At 55.8% G+C, this 25,248-nt stretch overlaps 2 protein-coding genes across 6 annotated transcripts in view; one reads left to right on the top strand and one right to left on the bottom strand.

Annotated features, from left to right (window-relative positions):
- Positions 1-45: 45 nt before the first annotated feature.
- CNTNAP1 (contactin associated protein 1) lies at positions 46-14,819 on the top strand. The gene is made up of 24 exons (XM_059380773.1): positions 46-131; positions 1,008-1,109; positions 1,204-1,397; positions 2,070-2,217; positions 2,312-2,515; positions 3,136-3,320; positions 3,851-3,994; positions 4,689-4,950; positions 6,001-6,150; positions 6,409-6,580; positions 7,017-7,123; positions 7,267-7,386; positions 7,756-7,959; positions 8,173-8,329; positions 8,413-8,540; positions 8,775-8,960; positions 9,436-9,657; positions 9,887-10,126; positions 11,231-11,584; positions 11,757-11,884; positions 12,288-12,381; positions 12,572-12,817; positions 12,923-12,970; positions 13,455-14,819. Exons 1-24 carry the CDS (start codon positions 68-70, stop codon positions 13,757-13,759), a joined length of 4,164 nt encoding a protein of 1,387 aa, XP_059236756.1. The 5' UTR covers positions 46-67; the 3' UTR covers positions 13,760-14,819.
- The window catches only part of EZH1 (enhancer of zeste 1 polycomb repressive complex 2 subunit), a 36,511-nt gene continuing 22,025 nt past the window's right edge, over positions 10,763-25,248 (bottom strand). For 4 of the 5 annotated variants that reach the window (XM_059380776.1, XM_059380779.1, XM_059380778.1 and 1 more), the window contains exons 11-21: positions 24,601-24,781; positions 24,159-24,355; positions 22,664-22,755; positions 21,707-21,747; positions 21,087-21,212; positions 19,879-20,057; positions 19,248-19,343; positions 18,754-18,835; positions 18,227-18,307; positions 17,735-17,819; positions 15,091-17,452 (exon numbers count right to left, since the gene is read on the bottom strand). In XM_059380776.1, the coding sequence (XP_059236759.1) occupies positions 17,392-17,452; positions 17,735-17,819; positions 18,227-18,307; positions 18,754-18,835; positions 19,248-19,343; positions 19,879-20,057; positions 21,087-21,212; positions 21,707-21,747; positions 22,664-22,755; positions 24,159-24,355; positions 24,601-24,781 (1,221 nt within the window). In that variant the 3' untranslated portion in view covers positions 15,091-17,391. Of the gene's footprint in view, positions 11,106-15,090; positions 17,453-17,734; positions 17,820-18,226; positions 18,308-18,753; positions 18,836-19,247; positions 19,344-19,878; positions 20,058-21,086; positions 21,213-21,706; positions 21,748-22,663; positions 22,756-24,158; positions 24,356-24,600; positions 24,782-25,248 lie in introns of those variants that run through there. The other variant, XM_059380780.1, reaches the window with a different exon arrangement.

Genomic DNA, 25,248 nt, shown 5'->3' with positions numbered 1-25,248 from the left:
TGGACCTGGAGCCCTAGCCGGAGCCGGGCCCTGGGAGGCGGCCGCCGAGACCCGTCAGCCCTGCACCATGTGTCTTCGGCTCCTCTGCATCCTGCTCGCCGCGGTCTCGGGAGCCCGGGGCTGGGGCTACTGTGAGTGCCGGGCTCAGCTGCAAGCAGGGTGGGACCCGGGAGTCCGAAGCCTGCAGGGCGGGTCCAGCCGCATTGCGGCTAGGTGGTCGCGGGTCCCTTCCCCGGCCGGCGCGCGCTTGCTCGTTTCCATCCTTTTTTGCCTCTCCCCCGCGCTCCGCAATGCAGCTCCGAGGCTGGCGCGCGCTCCCGGGCCGGTGCTGGGCTCCGAGGAGCCGAGGATCCAGTCGGCTCCGGGGAGGGATTTGGGACTGGGATCCAAGCGGGAGCTGGTGCCTGGGCGTGAGGGTTGGGGATAAGGGTGGTACTGGTGATCCCAGCGAGGGATGAGGTTTTTCCAGCATGTGGGGCTGGGCTTGGAGCTGGCCCAGGGGCTAGGATTTGGGGCTGGGGCTGGATTTTGAGGCTGGGATCCAAGCAAGAGTTGGTGACCCTGATTCCTGCGAAGGTTGGACATGGAGCTGGTGATGCTGGTATGACTGGCTGGGTTTGGGATCAAGGCCTGGATTGGGGGTTGGTGAGGGTTGGGGGTGCTGATGAGTGGGATCCATGATAAGGCTGGGGCTGGATTGGTGCCTTGGGCTGACTCAGGTTTTGAAAGATGCTAAGGTTGTGTTTGGGGGAGTACTAAGCCTGGGCTGGTAGGAGGGCAGTCACAGACCTGGGGAAGATCCAGCTTAGGGGTCCCCCCAGAAGAAGAAGGCAGCCCCCCTGAGTGTGCAGCTGTTGCTGCAGCCCAGGTTGAGTAGATGGCTTAAGTTAGTGCTGGGGTGCCTGCTGGGGAACAGAGAAGGAGGAGCTCCAGTTGCTCAGTGTGCCTGGTGTTTCGAAGGACCTGGGAGGGGCCCGGTGACCAAAATGTCTGTTTCCCCAACCCAGACGGCTGTGACGAGGAGCTGGTCGGGCCTCTGTACGCACGCTCCCTGGGCGCCTCCTCCTACTATGGGCTCTTCACTGCCCCGAGATTTGCCCGGCTGCACGGTGAGCCAGGCACCGCCCCAAGGTGTGGTGGGGGCCCTGGAAGGTCAGGCATAACAGGAGAGCCAGGGGTAAAATGCCCTTGCCTCTTCTATAGGCATAAGCGGATGGTCTCCCCGAATCGGGGACCCGAATCCTTGGCTCCAGATTGACTTAATGAAGAAGCACCGGATCCGAGCTGTGGCCACCCAGGGCTCATTTAACTCGTGGGACTGGGTCACACGCTACATGCTGCTCTATGGGGACCGAGTGGACAGCTGGACACCATTCTACCAGCAAGGGCACAATGCGGTATTCCAGGCCCCCTGTGCACGCACTTGGAGAACCCCCTCAGTTCTGCAACCTGCTCTGGGCACTGGCTTGGGGGAGATGAAGGAAGAGGAGATGGGGACACGTGTGAGGAACAGCGGCTTCCAATGTGGGGATTCAGTCCAGAGGCACGGTCCACTCACCGTGGGTGCAAGACTTTCTCAGATGACAGGGTTTCACATACTTTAGGGTCAAATCTGGAAGAGCTTTTTTTTTTTTTTTTTTTTAAGATTTTATTTATTTATTTGACAGACAGAGATCACAAGTAGGCAGAGAGGCAGGCACAGAGAGAGGAGGAAGCAGGCTCCCTGCTGAGCAGAGAGCCCTGATGCGGGGCTCAATCCCAGGACTCTGGGATCATGACCTGAGCTGAAGGCAGAGGATTTAACCCACTGAGCCACGCAGGCGCCCCTGGGAGAGCTTCTTGAATGAGGTGACATCCGAGTTGAGCTCGGAGGAGATAATGGGATGGTGGGAGAGGACACGCTAGGTCATCTGTTTTTTTAAAGCCACGAGGTTCCAGGAGATCAAGGAGAGCCTGCTTTCTGGAAGCTGATATTGGCTGGGTGTGACAACTGCGGGCTGGGCTGGGAGGCTGTGGAGAAATAAAGCAGAAGGTTGGGACCTGATCTCCCCTCTGCCCTTTCCCCTCAGACCTTCTTCGGGAACGTGAACGAGTCGGCGATAGTGCGCCACGACCTGCACTACCACTTCACCGCGCGCTACATCCGCATCGTGCCCCTGGCTTGGAACCCGCGTGGCAAGATCGGCCTGAGGCTCGGCCTCTACGGCTGCCCTTACAGTAAGACTGCGGGATTCGTGGGGGTGGGGGAGGGGGCGGAGGGCTCGGGAATCAGTCTTCCGGGTCCTCGGCCCACCTGCTGGCCTTCGCGCAGAGTCCGACGTGCTCTATTTCGACGGCGATGATGCCATCTCGTACCGCTTCCCGCGAGGGGTCAGCCGGAGTCTGTGGGACGTGTTCGCCTTCAGTTTCAAGACAGAAGAGAAGGACGGGCTCCTGCTGCATGCGGAGGGGGTCCAGGGCGACTACGTGACACTGGAGCTGCAGGGGGCGCACTTGCTGCTGCACATGAGCCTGGGTGAGCTCCACCGTCGCGGGTACTACCCCAGCGGCTTGGCTGCCACGCCCCTCGCGGCCCTGCCTCCGCGAAGCCGCTCCCACTCCGGATCTTGCTATTCCTTACGTTTGGACCAGCTCGCCTTTTCTGTGCATGGTTTGGCGCTAACAAAACACTGGACTCCGAGTCAGAAGATCTGGATGCCAGTCTCAGCTCCACCTACCAGTGGTGTGACCTTGGAAAAGGAACCTCTCCAGTCTGTTTCCTCATTGTGGAAACCTTATATACATTAAGTGTACCTATACATACAAGCCCAAAGAGTTGTTATTTTGTATCTCATTAGCTTTTCATAACAACCATAGAATGAACTAGAAGCAGCTATTGTAAAACAGGGGCCCAGAGGGGTTAAACGACATACCCTAAGTCACATACTCCCCAGTGGGCACCATTCCATCTTAAGCTGAAGATGTCCAATCTCTATATACCCCCTCCCCAGGCTGCCCTGGGCCCTGTGCCAACCCTTCTCTGTGCTCCTGGAAGCTGCTGCACCTGGGGGAGGCCTCTCCAGATTGTAGGTCTCTCTGGGGCCTCTCTGGGGCTCTCCAGATTGTAGGTCTGACCCTGCTCCTCCGTTCCCCCAGGCAGCAGCCCCATCCAGCCCAGGCCCGGTCACACCACTGTGAGCGCTGGTGGCGTCCTCAACGACCAGCACTGGCATTACGTGCGGGTGGACCGATTTGGCCGGGATGCAAACCTCACCCTGGATGGCTATGTACAGCGCTTTGTGCTCAACGGTGACTTTGAGAGGCTGAACTTGGACAATGAGGTGAGCGGAGTGATTCATTTAGTTGAGTTGGGGTACTGGGGGGTCCCTCGGGGGACAGTGCTCTCCAGTTCCTGAATCTCCTAGCAGCTCTTGGCAAAATTGCGGTTCACGGGCCTGGGTTGTTGTTGTTCTTGGTATTGTTAGAAGGCAGATTTCTTGGGCACCCCCCCCCCCCAAAACAACTGACATGGGATCTGGAAATCTGGGTTTTGGGGATCAGATGAGATGAGAAAATTGCCCCATTGAATTGCTCAACTCTGTGGCCCTGATCTGCAGATAAAGAATCCCAGACAGGTTAACTGACCTACCCAAGGGCATGCACCCAATCTGTGGTGGAGTCAGGGCCAGCACCCAAGCCTGGGGAGGCCCAGCAAGCTTTCAGCTTGAATAGCGATGCTGGGGAAATGTGTATTTCAAGTCTTATATAAAGCCAGGCTAGGAGCCTGGGAAAGCCTGGGGAGGAGGAGAGAGAGAGGGGCATGAGCTTGTACTCGCACCCAGGGACCCTAATCCCCTTGCCCCGCCCACAGATGTACATTGGGGGTCTGGTGGGCGCTGCGCAGAAGAACCTCGCTTATCGGCATAATTTCCGAGGCTGCATAGAAAACATAATCTTCAACCGAGTCAACATCGCAGACCTGGCTGTGCGGCGCCATTCGAGGATCACCTTCGAGGCCAGTGGGCAGGGCGTTCAGGGAGGGCAGAACATCAGAGTTGCTCGGAAAGCAAAGAGAATCAGATAAAAGCTGAGGATTCCTCTCTCCCCAGCCAAATGCTCAAGTGGGTGGAGGGCATCATCACAGACTCACAGGAGGTGCAAAGGCCACCCCTCCCTAACCCCCAGCTGAGAAGCTGTGGTCTGGTCTAACCACATCCTCAATTAATGTTTGAGGAAAATACGATGCAGAGACCGGCTTGGCAGTGGCTTGGCCAGGGATCACCGAGTTGTACAGTGGTTGAGTCCGATCTTGAACCCAGGTCTGTTTTGGTGTGGTGCCCATCCCCCACCCCACCCCACCCCACCCCACCCCAGCTCAGCAGCGAGTGTTCTAGTGCCAGCCAGGAAGCCAGCCGGAAGTTGCCTCTCCCGGCTGGGAGGAAGGGAAGGAGGGAGCGGCGGCCCATGGAGATGGTGTAAAGAAGTCACAGCAAGCAGAGAGTCCCCCAGGGCCGCTTGGTTGGAGGCACCCTCCACAGCTGGTTAAGGTTGTAGTGGGTGGGAATGGTCAGAATGGGAGGTCTCCGCCCGCACGCACCCCGAGGCTGTGCGGGGAGGAAGGTCCGAGACCACTATGGAAACTGAATTCCCCGCGGAGGCAGGCGGCTTCATTCTCTCGGGTGCTGATGGAACCTCACCTTCATCCTCAGGGTAAGGTGGCCTTCCGTTGCCTGGACCCGGTTCCTCACCCGGTCAACTTCGGAGGGCCTCACAACTTTGTGCAGGTGCCTGGCTTCCCGCGCCGAGGCCGCTTCGCGGTCTCCTTCCGCTTCCGCACCTGGGATCTCACGGGGCTGCTGCTTTTCTCCCGCCTGGGGGACGGGCTGGGCCACGTGGAGCTGATGCTCAGTGAAGGGCAGGTCAACGTGTCCATCGCGCAGACTGGCCGAAAGAAGCTTCAGTTCGCTGCTGGTGAGAGGTGGAAGGTTGCGGGGCGGGGGGGGGGGGGTGGGGGGGGGGGGGGGTGGGTAGGGGAGGAGGAGACCCCAGCAGGCCAGAGAAGGGCCCAGGAGGAGCCTGTGTGGGCCAGCACTGAGGCCCTGGCTTATTGGAGAGGGGGGAGGGCGGGGCTGCGCGAGCACAGGCGGGGTGGGGGGTGGGGGTGGGGGTGGGGGCTTGGAAAAGCAGGGAGTGGCCAGAGGCTCAGAGCGGAGGGTCTAAGGGTGCTGGGAGCGGCAGGAAGGCCGAGAGTCCTGGTACCCTCTAGCTCCAGGGGGCTCCAGAAGTGTTTATTACTTGTTTGTGGCTTTGCAGACTCTGCCTCAGCTGCTAGGGTCAGGGAAGACAGTCAAAGATGTCAGCACTCAGTGGGAGCAGTGTAATGGCGGGGGTGGTGCCTGGGGGACTCAGTTCAGTTAGGCATCTGACCCTTGATTTGGGCTCAAGTCTTTATCCCAGGGTGATGAGCTCCAGTCCTCTGTTGAACTTCATGCTCAGCAGGGAGTCAGCTTGAGATTCTCTCTCTCTCCCTCTGGACCCCACCCTCCCCCACAGGCACTCTCCACTCTCCTCTGTCTCTCTCAAATAAATAAATCTTTCTTATATATTATATACCACTTATTTATTTATTTATTTTAAAAAGATTTTATTTATCCATATGACACACAGAGAGAAATCACAAGTAGGGAGATAGGCAGGCAACGGAGGGGGAAAGCAGGCTCCCTGCTGAGCAGAGAGCCCGATGCAGGGCTTGATCCCAGGACCCTGAGATCAGGACCTGAGCCGAAGGCAGAAGCTTAACTCACTGAGCCACCCAGGCACCCCATGTTTTATATACTATTTATATGTTTAATATGTGATGTGTTTTGTATATTGTATATCATACACACATACACACATATATATGTAGTGTAATGGAGGGCACATAGGACCGAATGAGGTCGCTGCCTCCAGGCTGCAGACACTCTTCTCTCAGAATGTGGTGTTTCCCACACACCCACTCCATCCTTTCTTCCTGCCCAGGGTACCGCCTGAACGATGGCTTTTGGCACGAGGTGAACTTTGCAGCCCAGGAGAACCATGCCGTCATCAGCATCGATGATGTGGAGGGGGCAGAGGTCAGGGTCTCATACCCACTGCTGATCCGCACCGGCACCTCATACTTCTTTGGGGGTAAGTGGGAGCCAACCTGGCCAGACCCCTGTCTCTGGGTGGGAAGGCACCACCAAACTCCCCTCAGATGGGGCTGCCTGGAGAGTTTGGTAGGGATAAATCCCCATCTCCCCTCTGGAGCCTTGGGGACTGGAAGGTCACTGCCATGGTCTCTTGGCCCCCTTCCTTCCTTCATGTCTGGCTTTCCTTTGGCATCTCCCTGGGGGAGGGTCTCTGGGGTCTCCCCTGGGGAGGGCCTCACAGGGGTGGTTGCTCCAGGTTGTCCCAAACCAGCCAGTCGATCGGGCTGCCACTCCAACCAGACGGCGTTCCATGGCTGCATGGAGCTGCTCAAGGTGGACGGCCAGCTGGTCAACCTGACTCTGGTGGAGGGCCGGCGGCTCGGATACTATGCTGAGGTCCTCTTTGACACATGTGGCATCACTGATAGGTATCCAGAAGCCCCTTTCCCTTCAAGAGGCGACCCCTCCAAAGCCCTCTTTGGTGGTCTCCTGATGGGATTGGCCTTTCTCAATAATCTCCCCCCTCCCGCTCCCAGCTCCTCCGTGTCCCACCTGGAGAGTGTCACCCTCTCGTCCTTCTTTACTTAGCTCTTCCATTAAAGTGACACGCGCGCAGAATGGAAACGAAGCCTCTGCTCTTGGTCCTAAAGGGTTTTCTTCTGTGTTGGGTGGGGGAGAGGGAGAGGGCGGGTACACAGTAGTCCTTGAGCCCTGAGGCCTGCCTTAATGTGCTAGCACTTAGACGTAAACCTGGCTTGTTCCTCGCGGTCCTGGTGCTCTCAGGAGCCGGAAGTGAAGCCTGTAGGGATCAGACCCCACGCTCACAGTAAGGCGCCTTCCCTTGGTGCTGACCCTCTTCTCTAGGTGTAGCCCTAACATGTGTGAGCATGATGGACGCTGCTACCAGTCCTGGGATGACTTCATCTGCTACTGTGAACTGACAGGCTACAAGGGGGAGACGTGTCACCAACGTAAGCCGCCTGGGGGAGGTGGCCGCTCAGGGGCAGGGAGGCCTGGAGGTTGCTGGGGATCATGAGGCTGCTGGAGCCGGTAGGACTGGCCTTTCCTCGCCCTCTGACCCCATAACTGCTTTCTCCACCCCACAACCTACCAGCTCTGTATAAGGAATCTTGTGAAGCTTATCGGCTCAGTGGGAAAACTTCTGGAAACTTCACCATTGATCCTGATGGCAGTGGCCCTCTGAAGCCATTTGTAGTGTACTGTGATATCCGAGGTAAGTGACTCTGATGGGTGGTGAAGGGGCAGCTGACAAGGCTGTGAGGGGGTGTGGGGGAAACAGGGGACTGAAGGGGGGGCAGGGGCTAGCCAGACTGAACCGTGGTGTTGGGGGGTAAAGGGGTAGAGGGGAAAGGGGACACTCAGGAATTTGTAATCTAGCCTTGCAGATAAATTCTAGCTTCCTGATCCAGTCCAGCCATCATATCTAGCCTCAACAATGTTGAGGGCCCAGAGCTAGGCTGGAACGGAGCTGCTTGGGCAACTTTATTGGCTCTGAGGAGCAGCAGTGGTGGTGGACATGGGCAGGGAGATGGGTAGAGAATGGCCATCTCGAGCCAAAACTCTGTCTCTTCCACTTCCCCAGAGAACCGGGCATGGACAGTTGTGCGGCATGACAGGCTGTGGACAACTCGGGTGACAGGTTCTAGCATGGAGCGGCCGTTCCTGGGGGCCATCCAGTATTGGAATGCCTCCTGGGAGGAAGTCAGTGCCCTGGCCAATGCTTCCCAGCACTGTGAACAGTGGATCGAGTTCTCCTGCTACAATTCCCGGCTGCTCAACACTGCTGGTAAGGGCCTAGGCTGCCGTGGGCAGGGTGCAGAGCTGGAGGAGCACCCTGGTTGGTGGGGTGGGGTGAGGGGTTTGGGAGGAGGGAACCAGAGAGGTCAGCAGGAGTTCTTGAACACTCGAGCAAGGATCTGGGCTGGTTGGAAAGGGGAGAGAGGAGCCCATGGGCTAATGGAGGGATGGGGCCTGCCAATGGCCTCCACGTCTTCCCCAGGAGGCTACCCCTACAGCTTCTGGATTGGGAGAAATGAGGAGCAGCACTTCTACTGGGGAGGCTCACAGCCTGGAATCCAGCGCTGTGCCTGTGGTCTGGACCGGAGCTGCGTGGACCCCGCTCTGCACTGTAACTGTGATGCCGACCAACCCCAGTGGTGAGGGGCCGAGGGCCAGGGCGCTCAGGATTCCAGGGGCAGCGGAGCGGCAGGGGCTGAACCGCTGCGTCCTGCCCCCACAGGAGAACCGACAAGGGACTGCTGACCTTTGTGGACCATTTGCCCGTCACTCAGGTGGTGGTGGGGGACACGAACCGCTCCAATTCCGAGGCCCAGTTCTTCCTGAGGCCTCTGCGCTGCTATGGCGATCGTGAGTGGCGGAACCCTTTTGTGTGCCCTCCCCAGGGTTGGCTCTCCAGTTTCCGAAATTTAGACCACCTGACCCACTGCAGGTCTCTAGGACGTCCTGCCAGCCACCCAGCTCCTGCCGGGATGGGACCCCTTTAACCATTCTCCTTGCCCCATCTTCCCCCACCCCACCGGGGGCTCCCTTATTTCTCCACCCTCTGACCTCCCTGACCAGGCTTTCCTCCTGGTTTTGCAGGAAACTCCTGGAACACCATCTCCTTCCACACTGGGGCTGCCCTGCGCTTTCCCCCGATCCGTGCCAACCACAGCCTTGATGTCTCCTTCTACTTCAGGACCTCGGCTCCCTCGGGAGTCTTCCTAGAGAATATGGGGGGCCCTTACTGCCAGTGGCGCCGGCCTTACGTGCGGGTGGAACTCAACAGTGAGCAGGCAGACACTGGGAGGGACATGGGCTGGACGGAGATCTCTGGGGGGAGGTGGGGTAGGCAGAGGTTAGGGGAAGAGACAAAGGCAGGTGCCAGCACGGAAAGGGCTTTAGAGAACGGTAGGTTCTAGAGCCGGGTCTGTCTTGGTAGCAGCTTTGTGAACTTGGGCACTCGCTTCAGCGATCTGGGCCTCAGGCCCCTCACCTTCGAGAAGGCACTTGGACTCCTGAGGTGTTTTCTGCCTGACCAGTTCTAACCTCAGCAGTGGGGCTGGGAGGCTTGCCTCCGGGGATCTGCAAATTTGGGAGAGACCAGGAGTGCAAGGTTTTAAGGAGTTTATGGGTTTTTGTCCCAGGTTGAGGAAAACTAGAGGGACGTTCAAGGAACTCCGAGGAGTGAGGAGGAGAGGTGGTATGGAGTGAGGAACCCGTGGGGTCTGACTCCTTTCTCCCCGACCCCTGCGTTGTCCAGCCTCCCGGGACGTGGTCTTTGCCTTCGATGTGGGGAATGGGGATGAGAACCTGACAGTACACTCGGATGACTTTGAATTCAACGACGATGAGTGGCACTTGGTCCGGGCAGAAATCAACGTGAAGCAGGCCCGGCTCCGTGTGGACCACCGGCCCTGGGTGCTGCGGCCCATGCCCCTGCAGACCTACATCTGGCTGGAGTACGACCAGCCCCTTTACGTCGGTGAGCAGCCACCCTGCGCCGGGTCTGAGGCCTCCTGCCCCTTCCCACCCTCTCACGTGTCTGAGGTCCCAACACCCTCTGCTGCGGAGTGGGCCAAGAGCTCACCTCTCCTGTCTAGGCCATGGATTTTATTCCATGCTCTCACCCCCCCTTGGCTCCCTTCCCAGCCCCAATACTTACCCCTGCCTCTGGCTCTACACCCATTTCTTGACCTGCCCGCCCTTCCCAGGATCTGCAGAGCTAAAGAGGCGCCCCTTCGTGGGTTGCCTGAGGGCGATGCGTCTGAATGGAGTAACTCTGAACCTGGAGGGCCGTGCCAATGCCTCGGAGGGTACCTCACCCAACTGCACAGGCCATTGCGCCCACCCCCGGTTCCCCTGTTTCCACGGAGGCCGCTGTGTGGAGCGCTACAGCTACTACACGTGTGACTGTGACCTCACGGCGTTTGATGGGCCATACTGCAACCACGGTCAGTGCAGATGGGAGACCCAGGAGCCACAGGGCGCAGAGGGGTATTGGGAGGACAAGGGAAGGATGGTGGGTGCAGAGTCAGCACCAGGGAAAACTAGAGTTGTCCTGGCTTCCTGAGCTCTGAGCTGGGACCATCTCTGAGCCAGGACTGCTGAAGATGATGGGCGACACCAAGCCATAGAGAGGTGAGGAGGGGATGGTGCAGCTGGCTGGTACTGAAAGAACTCAAAAGCAACTGCCAGATAACTTCCCCATCTTCCCACTGTCACCAAGATATCACAGGTTCCCCACCCTTGCAAGCATACCCAGCTCAGGTGGTGCAGTCTGCTCCCATGCCATTTCCTAGTTGATAATCGCTGAGCTCCTAAACAGGTGTCTACAGCCTGGTTCTCGGTGAAGGCAAGCCTTGACATTCACCTTAGCAAGATTCTGCACGTGCACCCAGACCACATCCTTCCTAAGGCTGGTCTAGGAGGATGCACGTGCAGGAGCGTTCATGGTGGGAGAAGTCTCCTGGAGCAGGGACTTGCAGGGATGCAGGGACCAGCAGAGGACCTTGGGTATTGGTTTGGGGGTGAGTAGTGGAGAGTGTACCAGAGAGGACCATGATACTTCGATTCTTTTTTTTTTTAGATTCTATTTATTTGCGAGAGAGAGGGAGCACGAGCAAGGGGAGGGGCAGAGGGAGAAACAGACTCCCTACTGAGCAGGGAGCCCGACACAGGCTCCATCTCGGGACCCTGGGAGCATGACCTGAGCCCCAAGCAGATGCTTAATTGACTGAGCCACCCAGGCATCCCCATGATACCTTGATTCTAACCATAGCTCCCTGCATACGGCATATCCTTATAGAAGTCACTAGCCACTTCTGAGACTCGGTTTCCTCCATCTGTAAAAGGCACAGGTCGTATTGGATGATCTTTTCCATTTCTCATGGTTTTAAGACTCCATTCTGGGACCTAGAGGCTCCAGGGGACCTGACAGTGAGTGAAGGCAGGCTGTGATAGTGGCAGGACATGAGGCGGAGGTCCAGGGTGGGTGGGTGACCTACAATGTCTGAAGCCAGGAGCAGCAGTGCTGATCCCCCTCCATGTGCCCTCAGATATCGGCGGATTCTTCGAGCCGGGCACCTGGATGCGCTACAACCTGCAGTCGGCTCTGCGCTCGGCAGCCCGGGAGTTCTCACACATGCTGAGCCGCCCGGTGCCAGGCTATGAGCCGGGTTATGTCCCTGGCTATGACACTCCAGGCTACGTGCCCGGCTACCACGGGCCCGGGTACCGTCTGCCTGAGTACCCCCGGCCTGGCCGGCCGGTGCCCGGGTACCGAGGGCCAGTCTACAATGTCACTGGAGAGGAGGTGTCCTTCAGCTTCAGCACGGACTCCGCCCCCGCGGTCCTGCTCTATGTCAGCTCCTTCGTGCGTGACTACATGGCTGTGCTCATCAAGGAAGATGGTAAGGTCCCACAGGGACCCAGCCCCAGCTTCCTGCAGGGTGCCCTTCACTGTCGCAGCTGCTGGTCCACTGACACAACCCCCCACCCCCCAACCCGGAGCTCTCCCAAGAGGGGGCTGCGGGTACTGAGTGGACACGCCCTTTCTCCCCCTGCCCCACCCCCATCCCACAGGGACCCTGCAGCTGCGGTACCAGCTGGGCACCAGCCCCTACGTGTACCAGCTGACCACGAGGCCGGTCACGGACGGCCAGCCGCACAGCGTCAACATCACCCGCGTCTACCGCAACCTCTTCATCCAGGTGCGTGGAGGGACAGGGACCCCCTCAGGACGCACCCAGGCAGTGGCCCCAGGGACGTGTCCAATAGCACAGGGAGAGTGCCTCCCAGTTTACAGAGGAGTCTCATGGGTCTTGCGTGTTGTTCTGGGAGGTCATCTGGGGAGGTGGATGTTCTCATGTCTGTTCCGTAAGGCAGGGAACAGGCTCGGGGCGTCTCGGGGTTCCCCACCGAGGCAGGCCACCGGCAGCTGCCACGACAGGGCTCAGAACGAGGCTGCCGGATTGTTCACAGCGAATCCTTCAGTGGATGGCTGTCCACCTGCGGCTGAGCGAGGGCTCCCCAGGAGCACGGGAGTCCCCGTGTGGGCCTGGCTTGGTCAGCCTCTGCTTCTCCCTCCCTCCGCACCTCTCCCCTGCCCCTCAGGTGGACTACTTCCCACTGACGGAGCAGAAGTTTTCGCTGTTGGTGGACAGCCAGCTGGACTCACCCAAGGCCTTGTATTTGGGGCGTGTTATGGGTGAGCTGAGGGTGCCAGCGTGTTTGGGGCAAGGAGCAGAGGGGTGGAGGCGCAAGGGAGGCCTGGATGATGAGGGAGCCGGGGCGGCTGCGAAGGCAGCAGTAAGGAGGGGCCGGAAACCCGCTGGTGGTGAGTGGGGCAAGGCTGGGGGGGCCCAGCCCCTCTCCCTCTGGGCCTGCCTCTCCCTCAGAGACCGGCGTCATCGACCCAGAGATCCAGCGCTACAACACCCCGGGGTTTTCGGGGTGCCTGTCTGGAGTTCGATTCAACAACGTGGCTCCCCTCAAGACCCACTTCCGGGCCCCTCGGCCCATGACAGCGGAGCTGGCCGAGGCCCTCCGCGTTCAGGGGGAGCTGTCCGAATCTAACTGCGGAGCCATGCCGCGCCTTGTCGCAGAGGTGCCGCCCGAGCTGGACCCCTGGTATCTGCCCCCAGGTGGGTCTGGGGGACACACAGAGGAGGGAGGGTCGACAGGGAAGGGCAGCGGTTCTTAACACAGAGGAGGCTTCGCCTCGCCTCACCGGTGCTTTTCCCCTCCAGACTTCCCGTACTACCACGATGAGGGATGGGTTGCCATACTTCTCGGCTGTAAGTAACAGGAGCACTACCTTGACCTCATTCTACCCCCCGGGGGCATTCCCTCCCTGTCCCGGACCCCCGGGCTGAGGGCGGCGAAGGCATAAGGTGTGGGGGCACACACACGGATGAGCCAGGCTGTGCGGATGGCGGCAGAGAAGCGAGCTGCCGAGTCCTCCGTGTCTGAGGACACCATGGACTCTGAACTGAACAATTAAAATGGGGCTCTAGCAAAGGGATGAGGAGAAAGAGGGTGCAGCAGTTTCTAGAGAGGCGAGAAACTGGGGTAAGCCCAGGGGCGTGGACAGAGAATACGGGAAACGGAAGACAGCAGCAGGGTGAGCCCGGAACTCAGACCTGCAAGACATTTGGGACTGGCTTGACAAGTGTGAACTGCGGACGGCCACGCACGTACCCTTTTGGCCAAAAGCATCCATGTGTGTCTGCGGAGAAAACCCCAAGATTGGCCCTGAACTCTTCCTTTTTTCCCTTGCAGTTTTGGTGGCCTTCCTGCTGCTGGGGCTGGTGGGGATGTTGGTGCTCTTCTATCTGCAAAATCATCGCTACAAGGGCTCCTACCACACCAATGAGCCCAAGGCCACCCATGATTACCACCCTGGCAGCAAACCTCCTCTCCCTGCCTCAGGGACTGCCCCGGTCCCAGCCCCTACGGCAGCTTCCACCCCAGCCCCAGCCCCAGCCCCAACCCCAGCCCCAGCCCCAGCCCCAGCCCCAGCCCCAGCCCCTGGCCCCCGGGACCAAAATCTCCCCCAGATCCTGGAGGAGTCCAGGTCTGAGTGAATCAGGAGAAGGGCTCTAGGGACCAAGTCCATCTCCTCTGAATCCCCCAATCCCCACCTCTCCCCACCCTGTCAGGGACATTTGGCTCCTCTTAGCTGGTTCCGCTCATGCAGAGGAGGCCCCTCCTGCCAAGTCTGGTAGGCCGCGCTACAGATGGGACCAAAGGGAGTGGCCAGCCTCACTGCCTAAACCGATGCCCTCCCCGTCCCCATTTCCCCAGGCTCCTGGTTGTTCGCCTGCCCCAAAGGAGAAGCTCCGTGGGGTTGAGACAGGCCCCCTCTGCCATCCCTGTCCCAGCTGCTGCCAGGGATTAACAACAGAGTGCAAGGGAGATTAACTGCTTCCCTTCAAATATTCAATCTCAGCAGGGACAGATGTGTGGGATTGCAGGGATGCACAGGGCATGGGGGGAGGAGGCTGCTAAATCATATCCCCTAGCCTCCCCACTGCCCTGCAGAACGTCTTCCATCTGCTTCCACTCAGTTGGGGGTTAGGGAAGACTTCGTTGCTGTTCCCCACCTTCTCATGTTTGTTTTGTACAGAGACCAAGAGGCCTCGCTTTTAGCACCTTAGTACCTCCGCTGCTTCACATGCTTTAGCCAAAGCCATAAAAAACAACTTGCAATGTAGAGAGAAAAATGCAGACACACCGACTAGCCAGCCCTCTGTTCTTCCTCCCTCTCCCAAGATATGCAATAGCCTTGGTGCCTGTCCAAAGGCTTGGCCCCCTCTCCAGTGCATGAGGAGTCTTCTTTCCTCCGCTCAGAGATGCTGCTTTGTTTGCCCAGGAGGTCATATTCTTTATATATATTTTTTGTTGCAAAGTCTCTCTCCAGAGAAACTCTATATATTACTCTAATTTTTTAATTATCAGTTTATATATAAAAGAAAAATCAATTGACTGTCCTGTGCTGTGCCCACGGTTTGTAGTTTTTGCTTCTCCCGTGTTGGAAGTCTTGTGAGGTCTGCTGGCCACTCACCCAGCCCGACCCAGCCTCCACTCTCAAGCCGTGCGCTCAGAGCCAGAGCCGTCCTAATAAAGCAGAGTGGCAGAGCCCCAGTCTGTGCGTGGTAGCTGGCGTCACGGCAAGGGGATAAGCGGGATGTTTTTAAGGGATCTCATCTGAGGGCTCAGGAAGTTCTACGAAGAGCCCTTGGAATCCTCACAACACTAACTAGGAGCCTGACTGGCTCTTGCCAACCCCTCGACCCCCCCAACCCCAGACCTCAGTGGAAAGTGGGGGTTAGAATGCTAACACTTCAGTCCGAGCTCCCCCTGTACTGGTGTCCCTGGATTCTTCCATCCCCAAAGTACACAATATACAACTTGCCAAAATGGATCCTACCACTTTATTCAGATAAGAGGTCACAAGCCACAGGACTTTAAAGTGCGTGAGATTCACTGGCAATAAAGCCGCACATATACCAGCCTCCCCCAGTCCCCACCACCTTGCTCCATCCGTCATTCCATGGTCTGGGGGGAGGGGTTGAGACCCGTCATTTAAGGTGTGGGCGTGGGGGGCAGCGAGGGGAGAAGGATGGGAATGCTGGTGGAACAGGAGTCCCAGTGGTCTGAAACTGGCAAGGAGGGGATTCCGCCCACTGAGGGAAGAGTGGGGTCAGTCTTGCCTCTCAATGGCTGGATGTCACTTGCTGCCCATCTTTCCCCACAGCCAGCTCCATTTCAGACAGACCTAACTCCTCTTCCTTCATTTGTCTCTGGTTTTTCCCTGTCCTTTATGAGGACTTCAGAGCCCACAGTCCAGCTAGAGAGCGTCTCCAGTACAACGAACACAAACCACTGCATCTGGAGATCTCAGAATCATGGCAGGGCTGGCCAGTTAGGTGGAAAGAAGCCTCTGTCAGGAGCCGGCTGGGTGTGTGCTGAGGGCTGAGTGTACGTGTGCCCATAAGTGTGGTGTGTGAGGGTATGTGAGTGTGTGTGCATGTCCCACCAAAATCCCTATGTGACAGTCTGGCCCGAGGGAACCCCACTCCTTGCTTCATGGGACAGCCAGTGGGGTTGGAGGAAAGGAGTGGTCAGTACAGACTAGAAAAGAAAAGCTTGGGATCCCTAGAGGAGAGAAACCAGCTCCCTACTCCAGTATTCCCTGGGCCAGCCTGTCCCTGTGCACATCCTTTTACCCAGCACAATGCCCCTTATTCCCCAGCGGCTCAGCACAGCAGCCATAGACACAGGGGTAGCTCCCCAAGCCGGCCCCATGCTCATTTACATCCTGTGTGGCAGGGAGGCTCCTCCTTACTCCTCCAGGAGCTGAGAGGGAACTGGAGGGGAATCTTCCAACCCCTAGCCTTCCCCTCCCCTTAGGAATGGGATCTGGGCAGGGGCCCCAGAGACCTCAGCTCAACTCCACCTCAACCTGCAGACCTCCTCAAAGAAATAAAGTGCTTGGCTCTTCAGGACTCCCAGAGAGAATGGCAGCATGGACAGGCATGGGGGTTGGCCTGCTACTTCTCAAGACTTCAAATACCCCCCACCAGTGTACATGGCGAGCGCGATGGCGTCCTAAACACATGTAACTTGGGAGCCCCTCACCCACTTCCAAACTCTGTCAACTCACCCTTTCCAACAGCAGGTGCATCAGACAGGAAAATACATCACCTTCCGAACCTCCCCCTTTCCAGCCCAAGCCTTCACCCATCTCCCCAGAAGACAGAAGCAACAGAGGCCCTGTGGGCGTGGGTTCTAAGGGGAACGAGAGGCCTGAAAACAACTCCACAGCCTGGAACCAGAGTGTTCACAGCCAGCCCTGCACACCCCGCCGTGCCTCTTCAGGAGCAGCACGCCGCCTGCCTGCAGTCACCAAGCCGCAGCTCTGGAGGCAGCTGGCTGCACCCTGGCACCTGCTTTCAGGAATCTGAAAATGTATCCACCCATCTCCAGAGTATGGAGAAGGCTTCTCAGAGCCTAGAGGGCCCCAAGCTTAGCAGTTTAACTCGGGTCATCAGGATGGCTCTGGCTCTCTATGGAAGAATGGCACTTAGCTGTCCTTCTCCCAGTGCTGAAGACCTATCCTCAGAACTCACACTCTGAACTTGAACTCTGCCAGGAGGGAGCAGGTAGTTTAGGTGACCGTCTCCCCATCTGAAGTCAGTCTGTACCACCGCCAGGCTTGCCTTTGACCCAGGCCACTCGTAAGTTCCAGGTACCACACTTCATTTAGCCAGTCCTCTCCAGGTCCTGTGACCAGAGAGAGGTGCCGGCAACCAAATTACACAAGGACCCTTGACTTGGAAAGTTAGAATTACAGGACAAAGCTTGTGAGGAACTTCCCAGGTTGACTGCCGAGGCTCACAGCCTACACAGCAGACAAGAAACCGCGCTGAGCCACCCACCCCCAGCCTGCGCTCTCTTCCTCTGAGGCCTAAGACTCGGTCTCGCATTTCTGCACCTCTCTCTTCTGGGGGCCCAAGCCCTAGCTGCCTCTGTCTCCCCTCTCACTGAGACAGCTTGTTCCCACCAGACACAGCCGAGGCCTCGCTGCAGAGGGAATGGGTGGGGGATTCTCGGTGTGGGAGACACGTAGTGCAGGAAACTCAAGCAGCGGTGGTGTGTGCATGAAGCAAAGACAGTGCTGCTACCATAGGCGCTGGCGTGGGGCCCAGGAGGGCTAAAGGACATCAGTTTCCCTCTCAATCCCCACGTACTTGAGAGCATCAGCTTGGCTGTACCTGTCCCGGAGCAGGAGGAACCAGGTTACTGTCAAGGCTTTTGTGAGCGAACCGGTAGACTGCCCTCCATTCTGCTCCCTCTCCCCCTCCCTCAGAGCAGTTTACAATTGCTCCCACTTCTGATGCAAGGCACCCGAGAGCAGAACAAAGAGAAAGACATGACCACCAAGACTTGACCACTGTCTGCTTCCTCCATATCACCCACCGTAAGCCCCCAAATCAATTCTAACAGCCACCCTTCTGTCCCTGGAACCACCTCCCAACCATTTCTGGCCCCCTCACCTGTAATCAAAGAAGAGCTCTTCACCAGCTTGAATTGCCCTTTTAGCAAAGATCCCAATGCGATGATCCCCATTCACCATGACCACTGCGGACAGGACAAAGCTAAGGCTAGGTTCCTGCTCAGCTCCACGCCAACGATGCGTGGTGCTGGGCTGATTTTCTCCCAATTCCCAGTGAAAACATAAATGAAGTGGAATTAAAAAGCAGTCGGTGATGACTGTTGCCTCTGCGCTTTTAGAGCTCTTGTTCTGACTGGTGATATAGGAAGAGTATTATCTCTAAAAGATTCTTGTTTGTGGGAAAATGGTTATAATGTATTCAGTGAAGAAAGCCAATTACAAAACAAAGACTCAAAATGATACCAGATGTTAAATCATGACTGTCTTTGGACAAAAAATAACTCAGCAATGAAAAAAGTTACATAATGGATAGAAATCATAGTAAATAAAGCATCCATCATCCACCCTCCCTCCCATGCTACTGAGAGCTCACCTTTGGCATAACAGTTGGGGTTCACTGAATGGTTTGCAAATCGAATTTTGTTTCCTTTCCGGGTAGCATCTACTACAAAATCTATACAAAGAAAGACCATGAGCTCACCAGACAAATCCACAGCTTCTTGAACCTGATTTCAAAATCAACTAAATGGAACAGAAATAATCCGGCAGGAATTCTGAAGACCGGCAGCACACAGCATAAGAATATGGCCTCATGTGAGTGTGCTCCCTTTGGATCCCCCCATTTTGCTAGAATTATGGATCTCCTCTTCCCATCTACTGGGGGGGAGATTTCTGAGGTGGAAATGCCCAGTGCTCCGATTAAAACAAAACCCAGAAATGGGGGTTTTCCCAAAGCAAGTGAACCGAGACTCATGGCATCTTTGAAGTTGAACCTCCCCACCACACTCTGTGCACCTGCTGGAGAAATCACAGCTGATCTGAACGTGGGCTATCGTAAGGGCAATCTGGTAGAAAAACCCACCAGAGACCACCCTGGGGCAAGAGGAAGAGACTCCATACCATTGTTGAGGTTAAAGAGGAAGCTGGACATGTATTTGTCATAGACCTTCCCCCGTCGATCAGCCTCATCCTGAGAGATCAGCTGCAGAGACAGACAAGGAACAAACGGGGGTCGGGTTGCCCACTCAGGGCATGGTCCCCTGCCACAGAAAGGGCTGGGAGGGGGCGGTGTCGCATGGAGTGCTTGCTGAGTATCATGATGAGAATCACAGGAGACAGGGCTCAAGTTAGTTCATTCCAATCCCCACCCACCATGACCAGTATGAAGCCTGAAGAGAGTTCCCTGCCTTCCCCCGCCTTCTGTAGCAAAGAATTTCAGAAGAGTGGTTTATCTCAGGATTGCAAACACTTCTGTGGGATCCCCCAAGGGGCCACACAAGAACTCAGCTGAGTTATTTAGAGAGTTAAGTCATAGAGGTCTGGCCCACAGAAAATCAGAGTTTCTCATCAGCATCTCCCCAGATAGGAATGTGGTCCAAACCGATAGCACTCACCTCACCACAGTATTCAGAAATGAATTCGTTCTTTTGCACAGACTCCTTAATGAAGGTGCCCCATCCGGCCACATCTGAGGGGGCCAGCAGCAGGTGCTGGGGAAGAGGAGTCAAACCTCAGACTACAGGGCATGTGTGAGCAGGCGGGGTGTGTGCTAGACGTGCACGTGTGCCGGGGATGGGCAGGGTGGAAAGAACAAGCAACTGTTAAGAGGATCTGAAAACAGAAAAAAGGTCTCAGCCACTCTGTTCTGGGAAGAGGAAAAACAAAGAAGGGAGGTGGCAAAAGGAAATGTAACACCTCCTCCTCTAGGCCTGGGGGCCTCCTGGAGCCCAGTCGAGTCTCGAGGAGCTCAACTCACTGCTGCGGGTCAAGCAGAAACAGACAACATCCTCGATGGGTCCTGTGTCCCTCCTCTCTGCTCCTCTCAGGCTGGCCAGTTCGGGGGTCACGCTTCTAACTCCTCCCCAGGACAGACAACTTCAAAATTCAAGTACACGTGTGTCCCTCAGGATTTGCCGAGCCCTTTTATGTAGAAGCCCTCCAAGGGGCTGGTGGAAAGAGGTCGCTGGGGCCAACTCCATCTTTCCCCTCCCTCATGCAGCCTGCAGGCCCATAGAAAGCCCTCACCTTCTTGAGGCCTCGCTGGATGCTGCAGTTTTTGCAGGAAACCACCTTGCAGTCCCAGTGCTCGGAGGCCCCACAGGTGAGGCACAGGTCGGGGTCGCACTCTCGCACTGCCAGGTAGCAGGGACACTGCTTGGTGTTGCACTGGGTCTTACAGCGACAGCCAGGGAAGCGATTCTGACCTGGGGCGGTGGGGGGGGGCACAGGGAGGGTTAGGAACCGGGGCAGGCCAATGCTGGGGCTCAGGTCTGCCTCGAGGGTCAGCAAGGAAGTCAATGTGATATGTTCCGGGAAAGTTAGCAAAATAGAGGAGAAACTCTCTGGCCAATAAGCATCTAGTCAAGTTTCTTTCCGGAGAACATGGAGTGCCTTCCAACATTCATGCCTGGGAATCAAAAAAGCAGGTTTGCCTACGGAGAGGTGTTTCCTGGAGATTCCTCAGCAATGCTCTCCCTCCCCCTTGTTGGTGGAATTTGGAAGGGAGGTGGTGAGTGGCCCACAGAAAATGAAATCAGTGCTTTTCACTGCTAAATCATCACCATCAAAACAAGAATCATTTTGAGAACAGAATGCATCCGTTCTAAGCTACCCTCCTCCACCCACTGCCCTCCCCAGCACGAGTGCCCCTCCGCTGTGGCTAAGATTGGTATCTGCTATGGGTTAGAAGGGGTTTCCAGCACAACTGCCCAGGCACCAAGTTCTGCAGGCTCTGGAGGCCGTTATCAAACTGCTCAGCCTTGAGCAGGGAAGGGCGCGGAGCGATAAGAAGTGAGGGAGAAGCACATCTAGCCTCTGTCCTACTTCTGCTGACATCCAGCCGGGACAGATATGAAAACTCCCAAGTAGTAAACTAAACTAAGCCACATACAGACTCGTAACCCCTGTATGTCGTGACACAGCATCCTAGAAAGGGAGGCAGTGACTGCCCCAGAAGGAAAACGATTCCCAGGCTTATTTCTTCCCTGACAGGTAAAGAGGGGAACATTTCTGTTTCTGTGTAATTGCTGCCTTTAGAATCAAACACCTACAGATTTTAAAAAAACGACTTTTCCAGATCTTAAGTACTTGCTTCCTCTGTAAAACGCTTAAAACACAGCCGAGAGAACATCAGAAGGCCCGAGGCAGCAAGGGCCACAGGCTGGGAGGGGAAGGCGGGCTGCACCAGGGCCGGCTGTCTGGGAGGACTACCGGGGAAAGCAGAGAACTCTTACAGTCCGGGTTGCACTGGCAGAACTTCTCACAGAAATTCTGTGTCATGATGCAGGGGCAGGTGCTGTCACAGGGGCGGTCTGGATGGTCGCAGGGCTGGTAGTTGTACACTTGTGTGGAGGAGTTATCTAGGGGAGAAAAGAACAGACCACAACACTGCTGTACCCGCGCCCCCAGCTGTCCTCACACCCAACTGTCCAATGGCCCCGCACTAGGGGAGGCTGCCCTGGTCACTGTCTTGGATGCGCATTTAGCACCTGAAGGGAAAAGCAGTCAGAGGTGATGTTTGTTTGGCAGCCGCCATGGGGGGATTTCTTTGTGGGGAGAGGGTGGAAATGGCCTGGGACTGCAGGAGAGCCATTCCGAACAGTAAATGAAGACCGGAACCTGGCAAAGAGCTCGCTATGCAAGTCAGAGGCCACAGGGCTCACAACTCTGCCTTCGGAGAGTTGTTCTCAGCTGCAGTGAGAAGCTGAGCTGTTCTCAGCTGCTGCAGACAATTCTGCAGCCTGCGGAAGCGGTGCAGGGTCAAGGAGTGCAGCTGCAGGTGGGGCGGGGGGGGGGGGACCACAGCCCTGCGACCCTGGGCTGAACTGCCCGAGAGCACTCTGCTGCAACTTACCTTTCTTCAGCTGAATTTTCCTGCAGTGTGCAGCCCACAACCTGAAAGAGAGACGGATGGACCTGGGTCACGGCTCCGGGGAACTCTGCAGATTTGAGTAAATATCGACGTGACCTGCTCTGAGGGACTCTGGTGTGATGACTGGGGAGCACCTCCCCCAGTCCCTTCACAGGAGGCCTCTACCCTGGTGGGGGCTGCTGGAGTCCATCTGGAGTCCAGCTGCTCTATGCTTTGAGATTTAAATATAAACAACAAAGATGCCTAAAAAACAAACACAAAACCTTACCCTCTGTGTCTATTGTAATGCTATTGTTTCTCCCTCACCCTCTCCTCCTCCACTCCCTCCTTCTCTTTGGGGAAGGCGGGGATGTGGGGGAACTGAGGATGGGGAGGTGGGAAGACATTTTAGGAATCTGCTGAGTGAAGGAACTGAGAGGGAGCAGAAGCTACGGGGACTTCTTTCTCTATCCAGAACTGGTGTCCGTTCCTTCCTTCCGTAGGTGATAGCCAATAGGGAACTGAGGCAAGCAGAATGTTGAATTAAAAAAAAAAAAAAAAAAACCCTTCCAACCCTAAGCAAAAGCTATCTAAAAGACAGTGTTATTATGCAACTTAGAAAAACAATACAAGTGCCAAAAGAAGAAACTCTGGTCAGAGTTGAGAAGTGTGAACAAGTAGTCACTAACCACCCAACGAGGAGAAATGGCATCAGGGTGGAACCATGAGACTAGATCTGGTCCCACTGGCCAGGAGCTTAAAGGGAAAGCAGACATTTATCTCCTGGTCCATAGCATCTAGGGACAGGGGAAAAGGGCTGGTCCGAGGCACAAACCCACAAGGAGCACGGAGAAGGCTGGCCCTTTAGTTGTGCAATGCTATACTCAAGAGGGAGGTGGCTGGGGAGTCCAAGGGGAGGTCAGAGCACAGAGAACAGAAAGTCCTTTGTCCAACCCTTGCCTGTGCTTTCTTTTCTTCTTCTGCGACGGGTTCATGAGCTCATCTGTTGGCAGCTTCAGGATAAGTGATTCTTTGACTGCAAACTGAAAGACCTGGAAGAGAAATCCAAAGGGACCTGTCACTCCTTCTTAAGCCAGGTGGTCAGATAAGTGAGCCAACCAGGGGCTGGGCGTGGGAGCATTCTGGAGAGCTCCAAGGCGGCTGACTGAGCATCTCTTCACTCAGGGAGAGACAGAGTGGCACTGGGATATGGCATCAATAGCCCCAGAGTTCATTAACTACCTAGCCTGACTCTAGAAAAGAGAAATACTGAGCACAGTTACAACTTTCCTGGTTAGTAGCTTTCATCGACAGCTTTGCCCACCAAGCCTTAAATGGGATGATTCTGACAAACACTATCTATCTCTTCTTAAGAAGGGCAACTTTGGGTACTTCTGTGTTACTGAGTGAAAGAAGACACAAGCAGCACCACTTGGCCAACCACTAGCTCCCCCTGCTGGTACAAACAGGGCAGAGCTTTGTCTATTTCTGGAGCTTTTTGTTTTTCGTTTCCTTTTTGGCTATGGACCCTCTTGAGATTCTATGAAGAATACAAATATTCTTCTTGGGAAAATACACACAAAATTGCGTTACACATGATTCTGCAGATGTTTAGTTTAAGAATCTGGGCCTCAAGGAAATAGGTGAGCTCCAAAATGAAAGCAAAGGGCACTTTTCCTTATGGTTCTATTGCTTGTTCGAAGGGCAGGCATCACGAGGAGGCCAGAGAGACTCCTCCAGAAGTCAGGGAGCCGAGCAGCATGGCACAGTTCTGGTGTTTCTTTCCTGTTGCCCAGACCAGCCCTAACACCCGGTGACTCCCTGTCCCTGCTCTTCAGTCTGTCCTCTCACTGCAGTCGGGACTAGACGGAGGGACACTGGGACATCAAGTCCCACTGCCTCCAAAGCATCAGCAGCTGCTACCAGACTGTGCTTCCGGTGACAGCATGAATGAGAAGGGTGCAGTTCAGGCCCAGCTATGGGGGGTGGCAATCAGAAGAGCTAGCGAGAGACCATCTGGAGGAAAAAGCAACTGAGGAGACTGACGGAGGGGATGGGAGTGGCAGCTGCAGGAGAAGGAGCACGCAGATAAGAAGGTCCCCGGAAAGACTTGGGAGCCCCTTCTGGGAAAGGGGTGCACATTTAGAAAGAAAAGTAGGAACCAAAAACAAAGACGAAAGACCAAAAAAAGCTAAAAGAGTGTGGAAACATCCAGGAGAGTCAGATAGTGGCTAGAGGAAGAAATAATAATTCAGCGAGGAGGAGAGAAGGTCCCCACGCACTGTGAGGCCTGGCATCTGCAGAAGGTCCTGTGTTTGGGGAACCCACCTTGTGGCCCAGAAGCACCCCCTCAAGCACCCCCTTGAGACGGGCAGCCACACAAGATGGCAAAAGGACTGACAGAGCAGGGGATGAAACGAGGGCCCTGTGTGTCCCTGCTCTTCTCTGGCAGTACCTGCTTGCACGTCTTAGTGCCCAGAAGTCTGGCTATTGAGCAGAAGTTGTTGAAGTAGGTGCCATGGAAGACTCGAAAAAGGGATTCCTCAGCCCCAGTCCATTCCACAGGCTCCGAGGGTGCCTCTACTACACAGAGCTGAGGTGGGGCCGGACTAGCCTTCTGCTTCGTGGGGGTCTGACAGCGAGAGTTGGCCTCTAAGAGAGGAGGAGATAAGAGAATAAGGAGAAGAGAGAATGCAGTTATCAGGAATTTGCCACAGACTCTAAAGAACTTCATGCTACTTTTAGGAACCAAAATATCCTGTCTCTACTGCCCATAGCAGAAGCTGTAGAAAGAATGAACCATTTTCAAAAGGTAGTAACTTTTAAGTGTTAGGCACTGATCCCGCATTTACCAGAGGCGTTGAGTGGAAAGAAAAGATCGCTTTCTGTTCCTATACCTGAAGAACTGGAGGCCCAGTCATTGCCTGTATCCCTGTCACTGTCCCCTTCTTTAGTCTCAGCCACAGCAGAGGCTGAAGTGTTGGAGCAGGAAGCACTGACCATGTGGTGCCTTCGCCGGCGGCGACCGGAACACTTGGAGCGAGGGTTGTGAAGCATGGCGTACTCCTTTGCCCCTTCCTGCAGCGGACACAGTACAGGTGGGAAATGGGAACAGGCCCAGAGTCACCATCCTGAGCCCAACCTCACAAACCACCTTCTTCAACACCTGTGCTTACAGGCTTCCCCCCAAATCAGTATATTATCTTGCTCTGTACCATGTCAGTGTGATCATATAAAAGCTGCTTAACAAACATTCCAGGGGGGCCTGCTTGGCTCAACTGGGTGAGCATCTGACTCCTGATCTCAGCTCAGGTCTTGATCTCATGATTGTGAGTACATGCCCCACATTGGGCTCCACGTGGGGTGTGAAGTCTACTTAAAAAAAAAAATTCTAAAACTTATAAATTTATACCTCTCCACAGAGGAGCTGTCCTATAATCTTAAAAAAAGATAGAATATATGCATCTTCAACTTTCCAGTGAGCTGTATCTAAAACTCATTTGCATGTCAGCTATATAGAATTTGAGAACACATTCTCCTGTATA

This window comes from Mustela nigripes, chromosome 16 (assembly GCF_022355385.1).
Source record: "Mustela nigripes isolate SB6536 chromosome 16, MUSNIG.SB6536, whole genome shotgun sequence".
Lineage (NCBI taxonomy): Eukaryota > Metazoa > Chordata > Mammalia > Carnivora > Mustelidae > Mustela > Mustela nigripes.
Note: the sequence above shows the minus strand (reverse complement) of the source record. Positions and strands in the feature narration are given on the sequence as shown.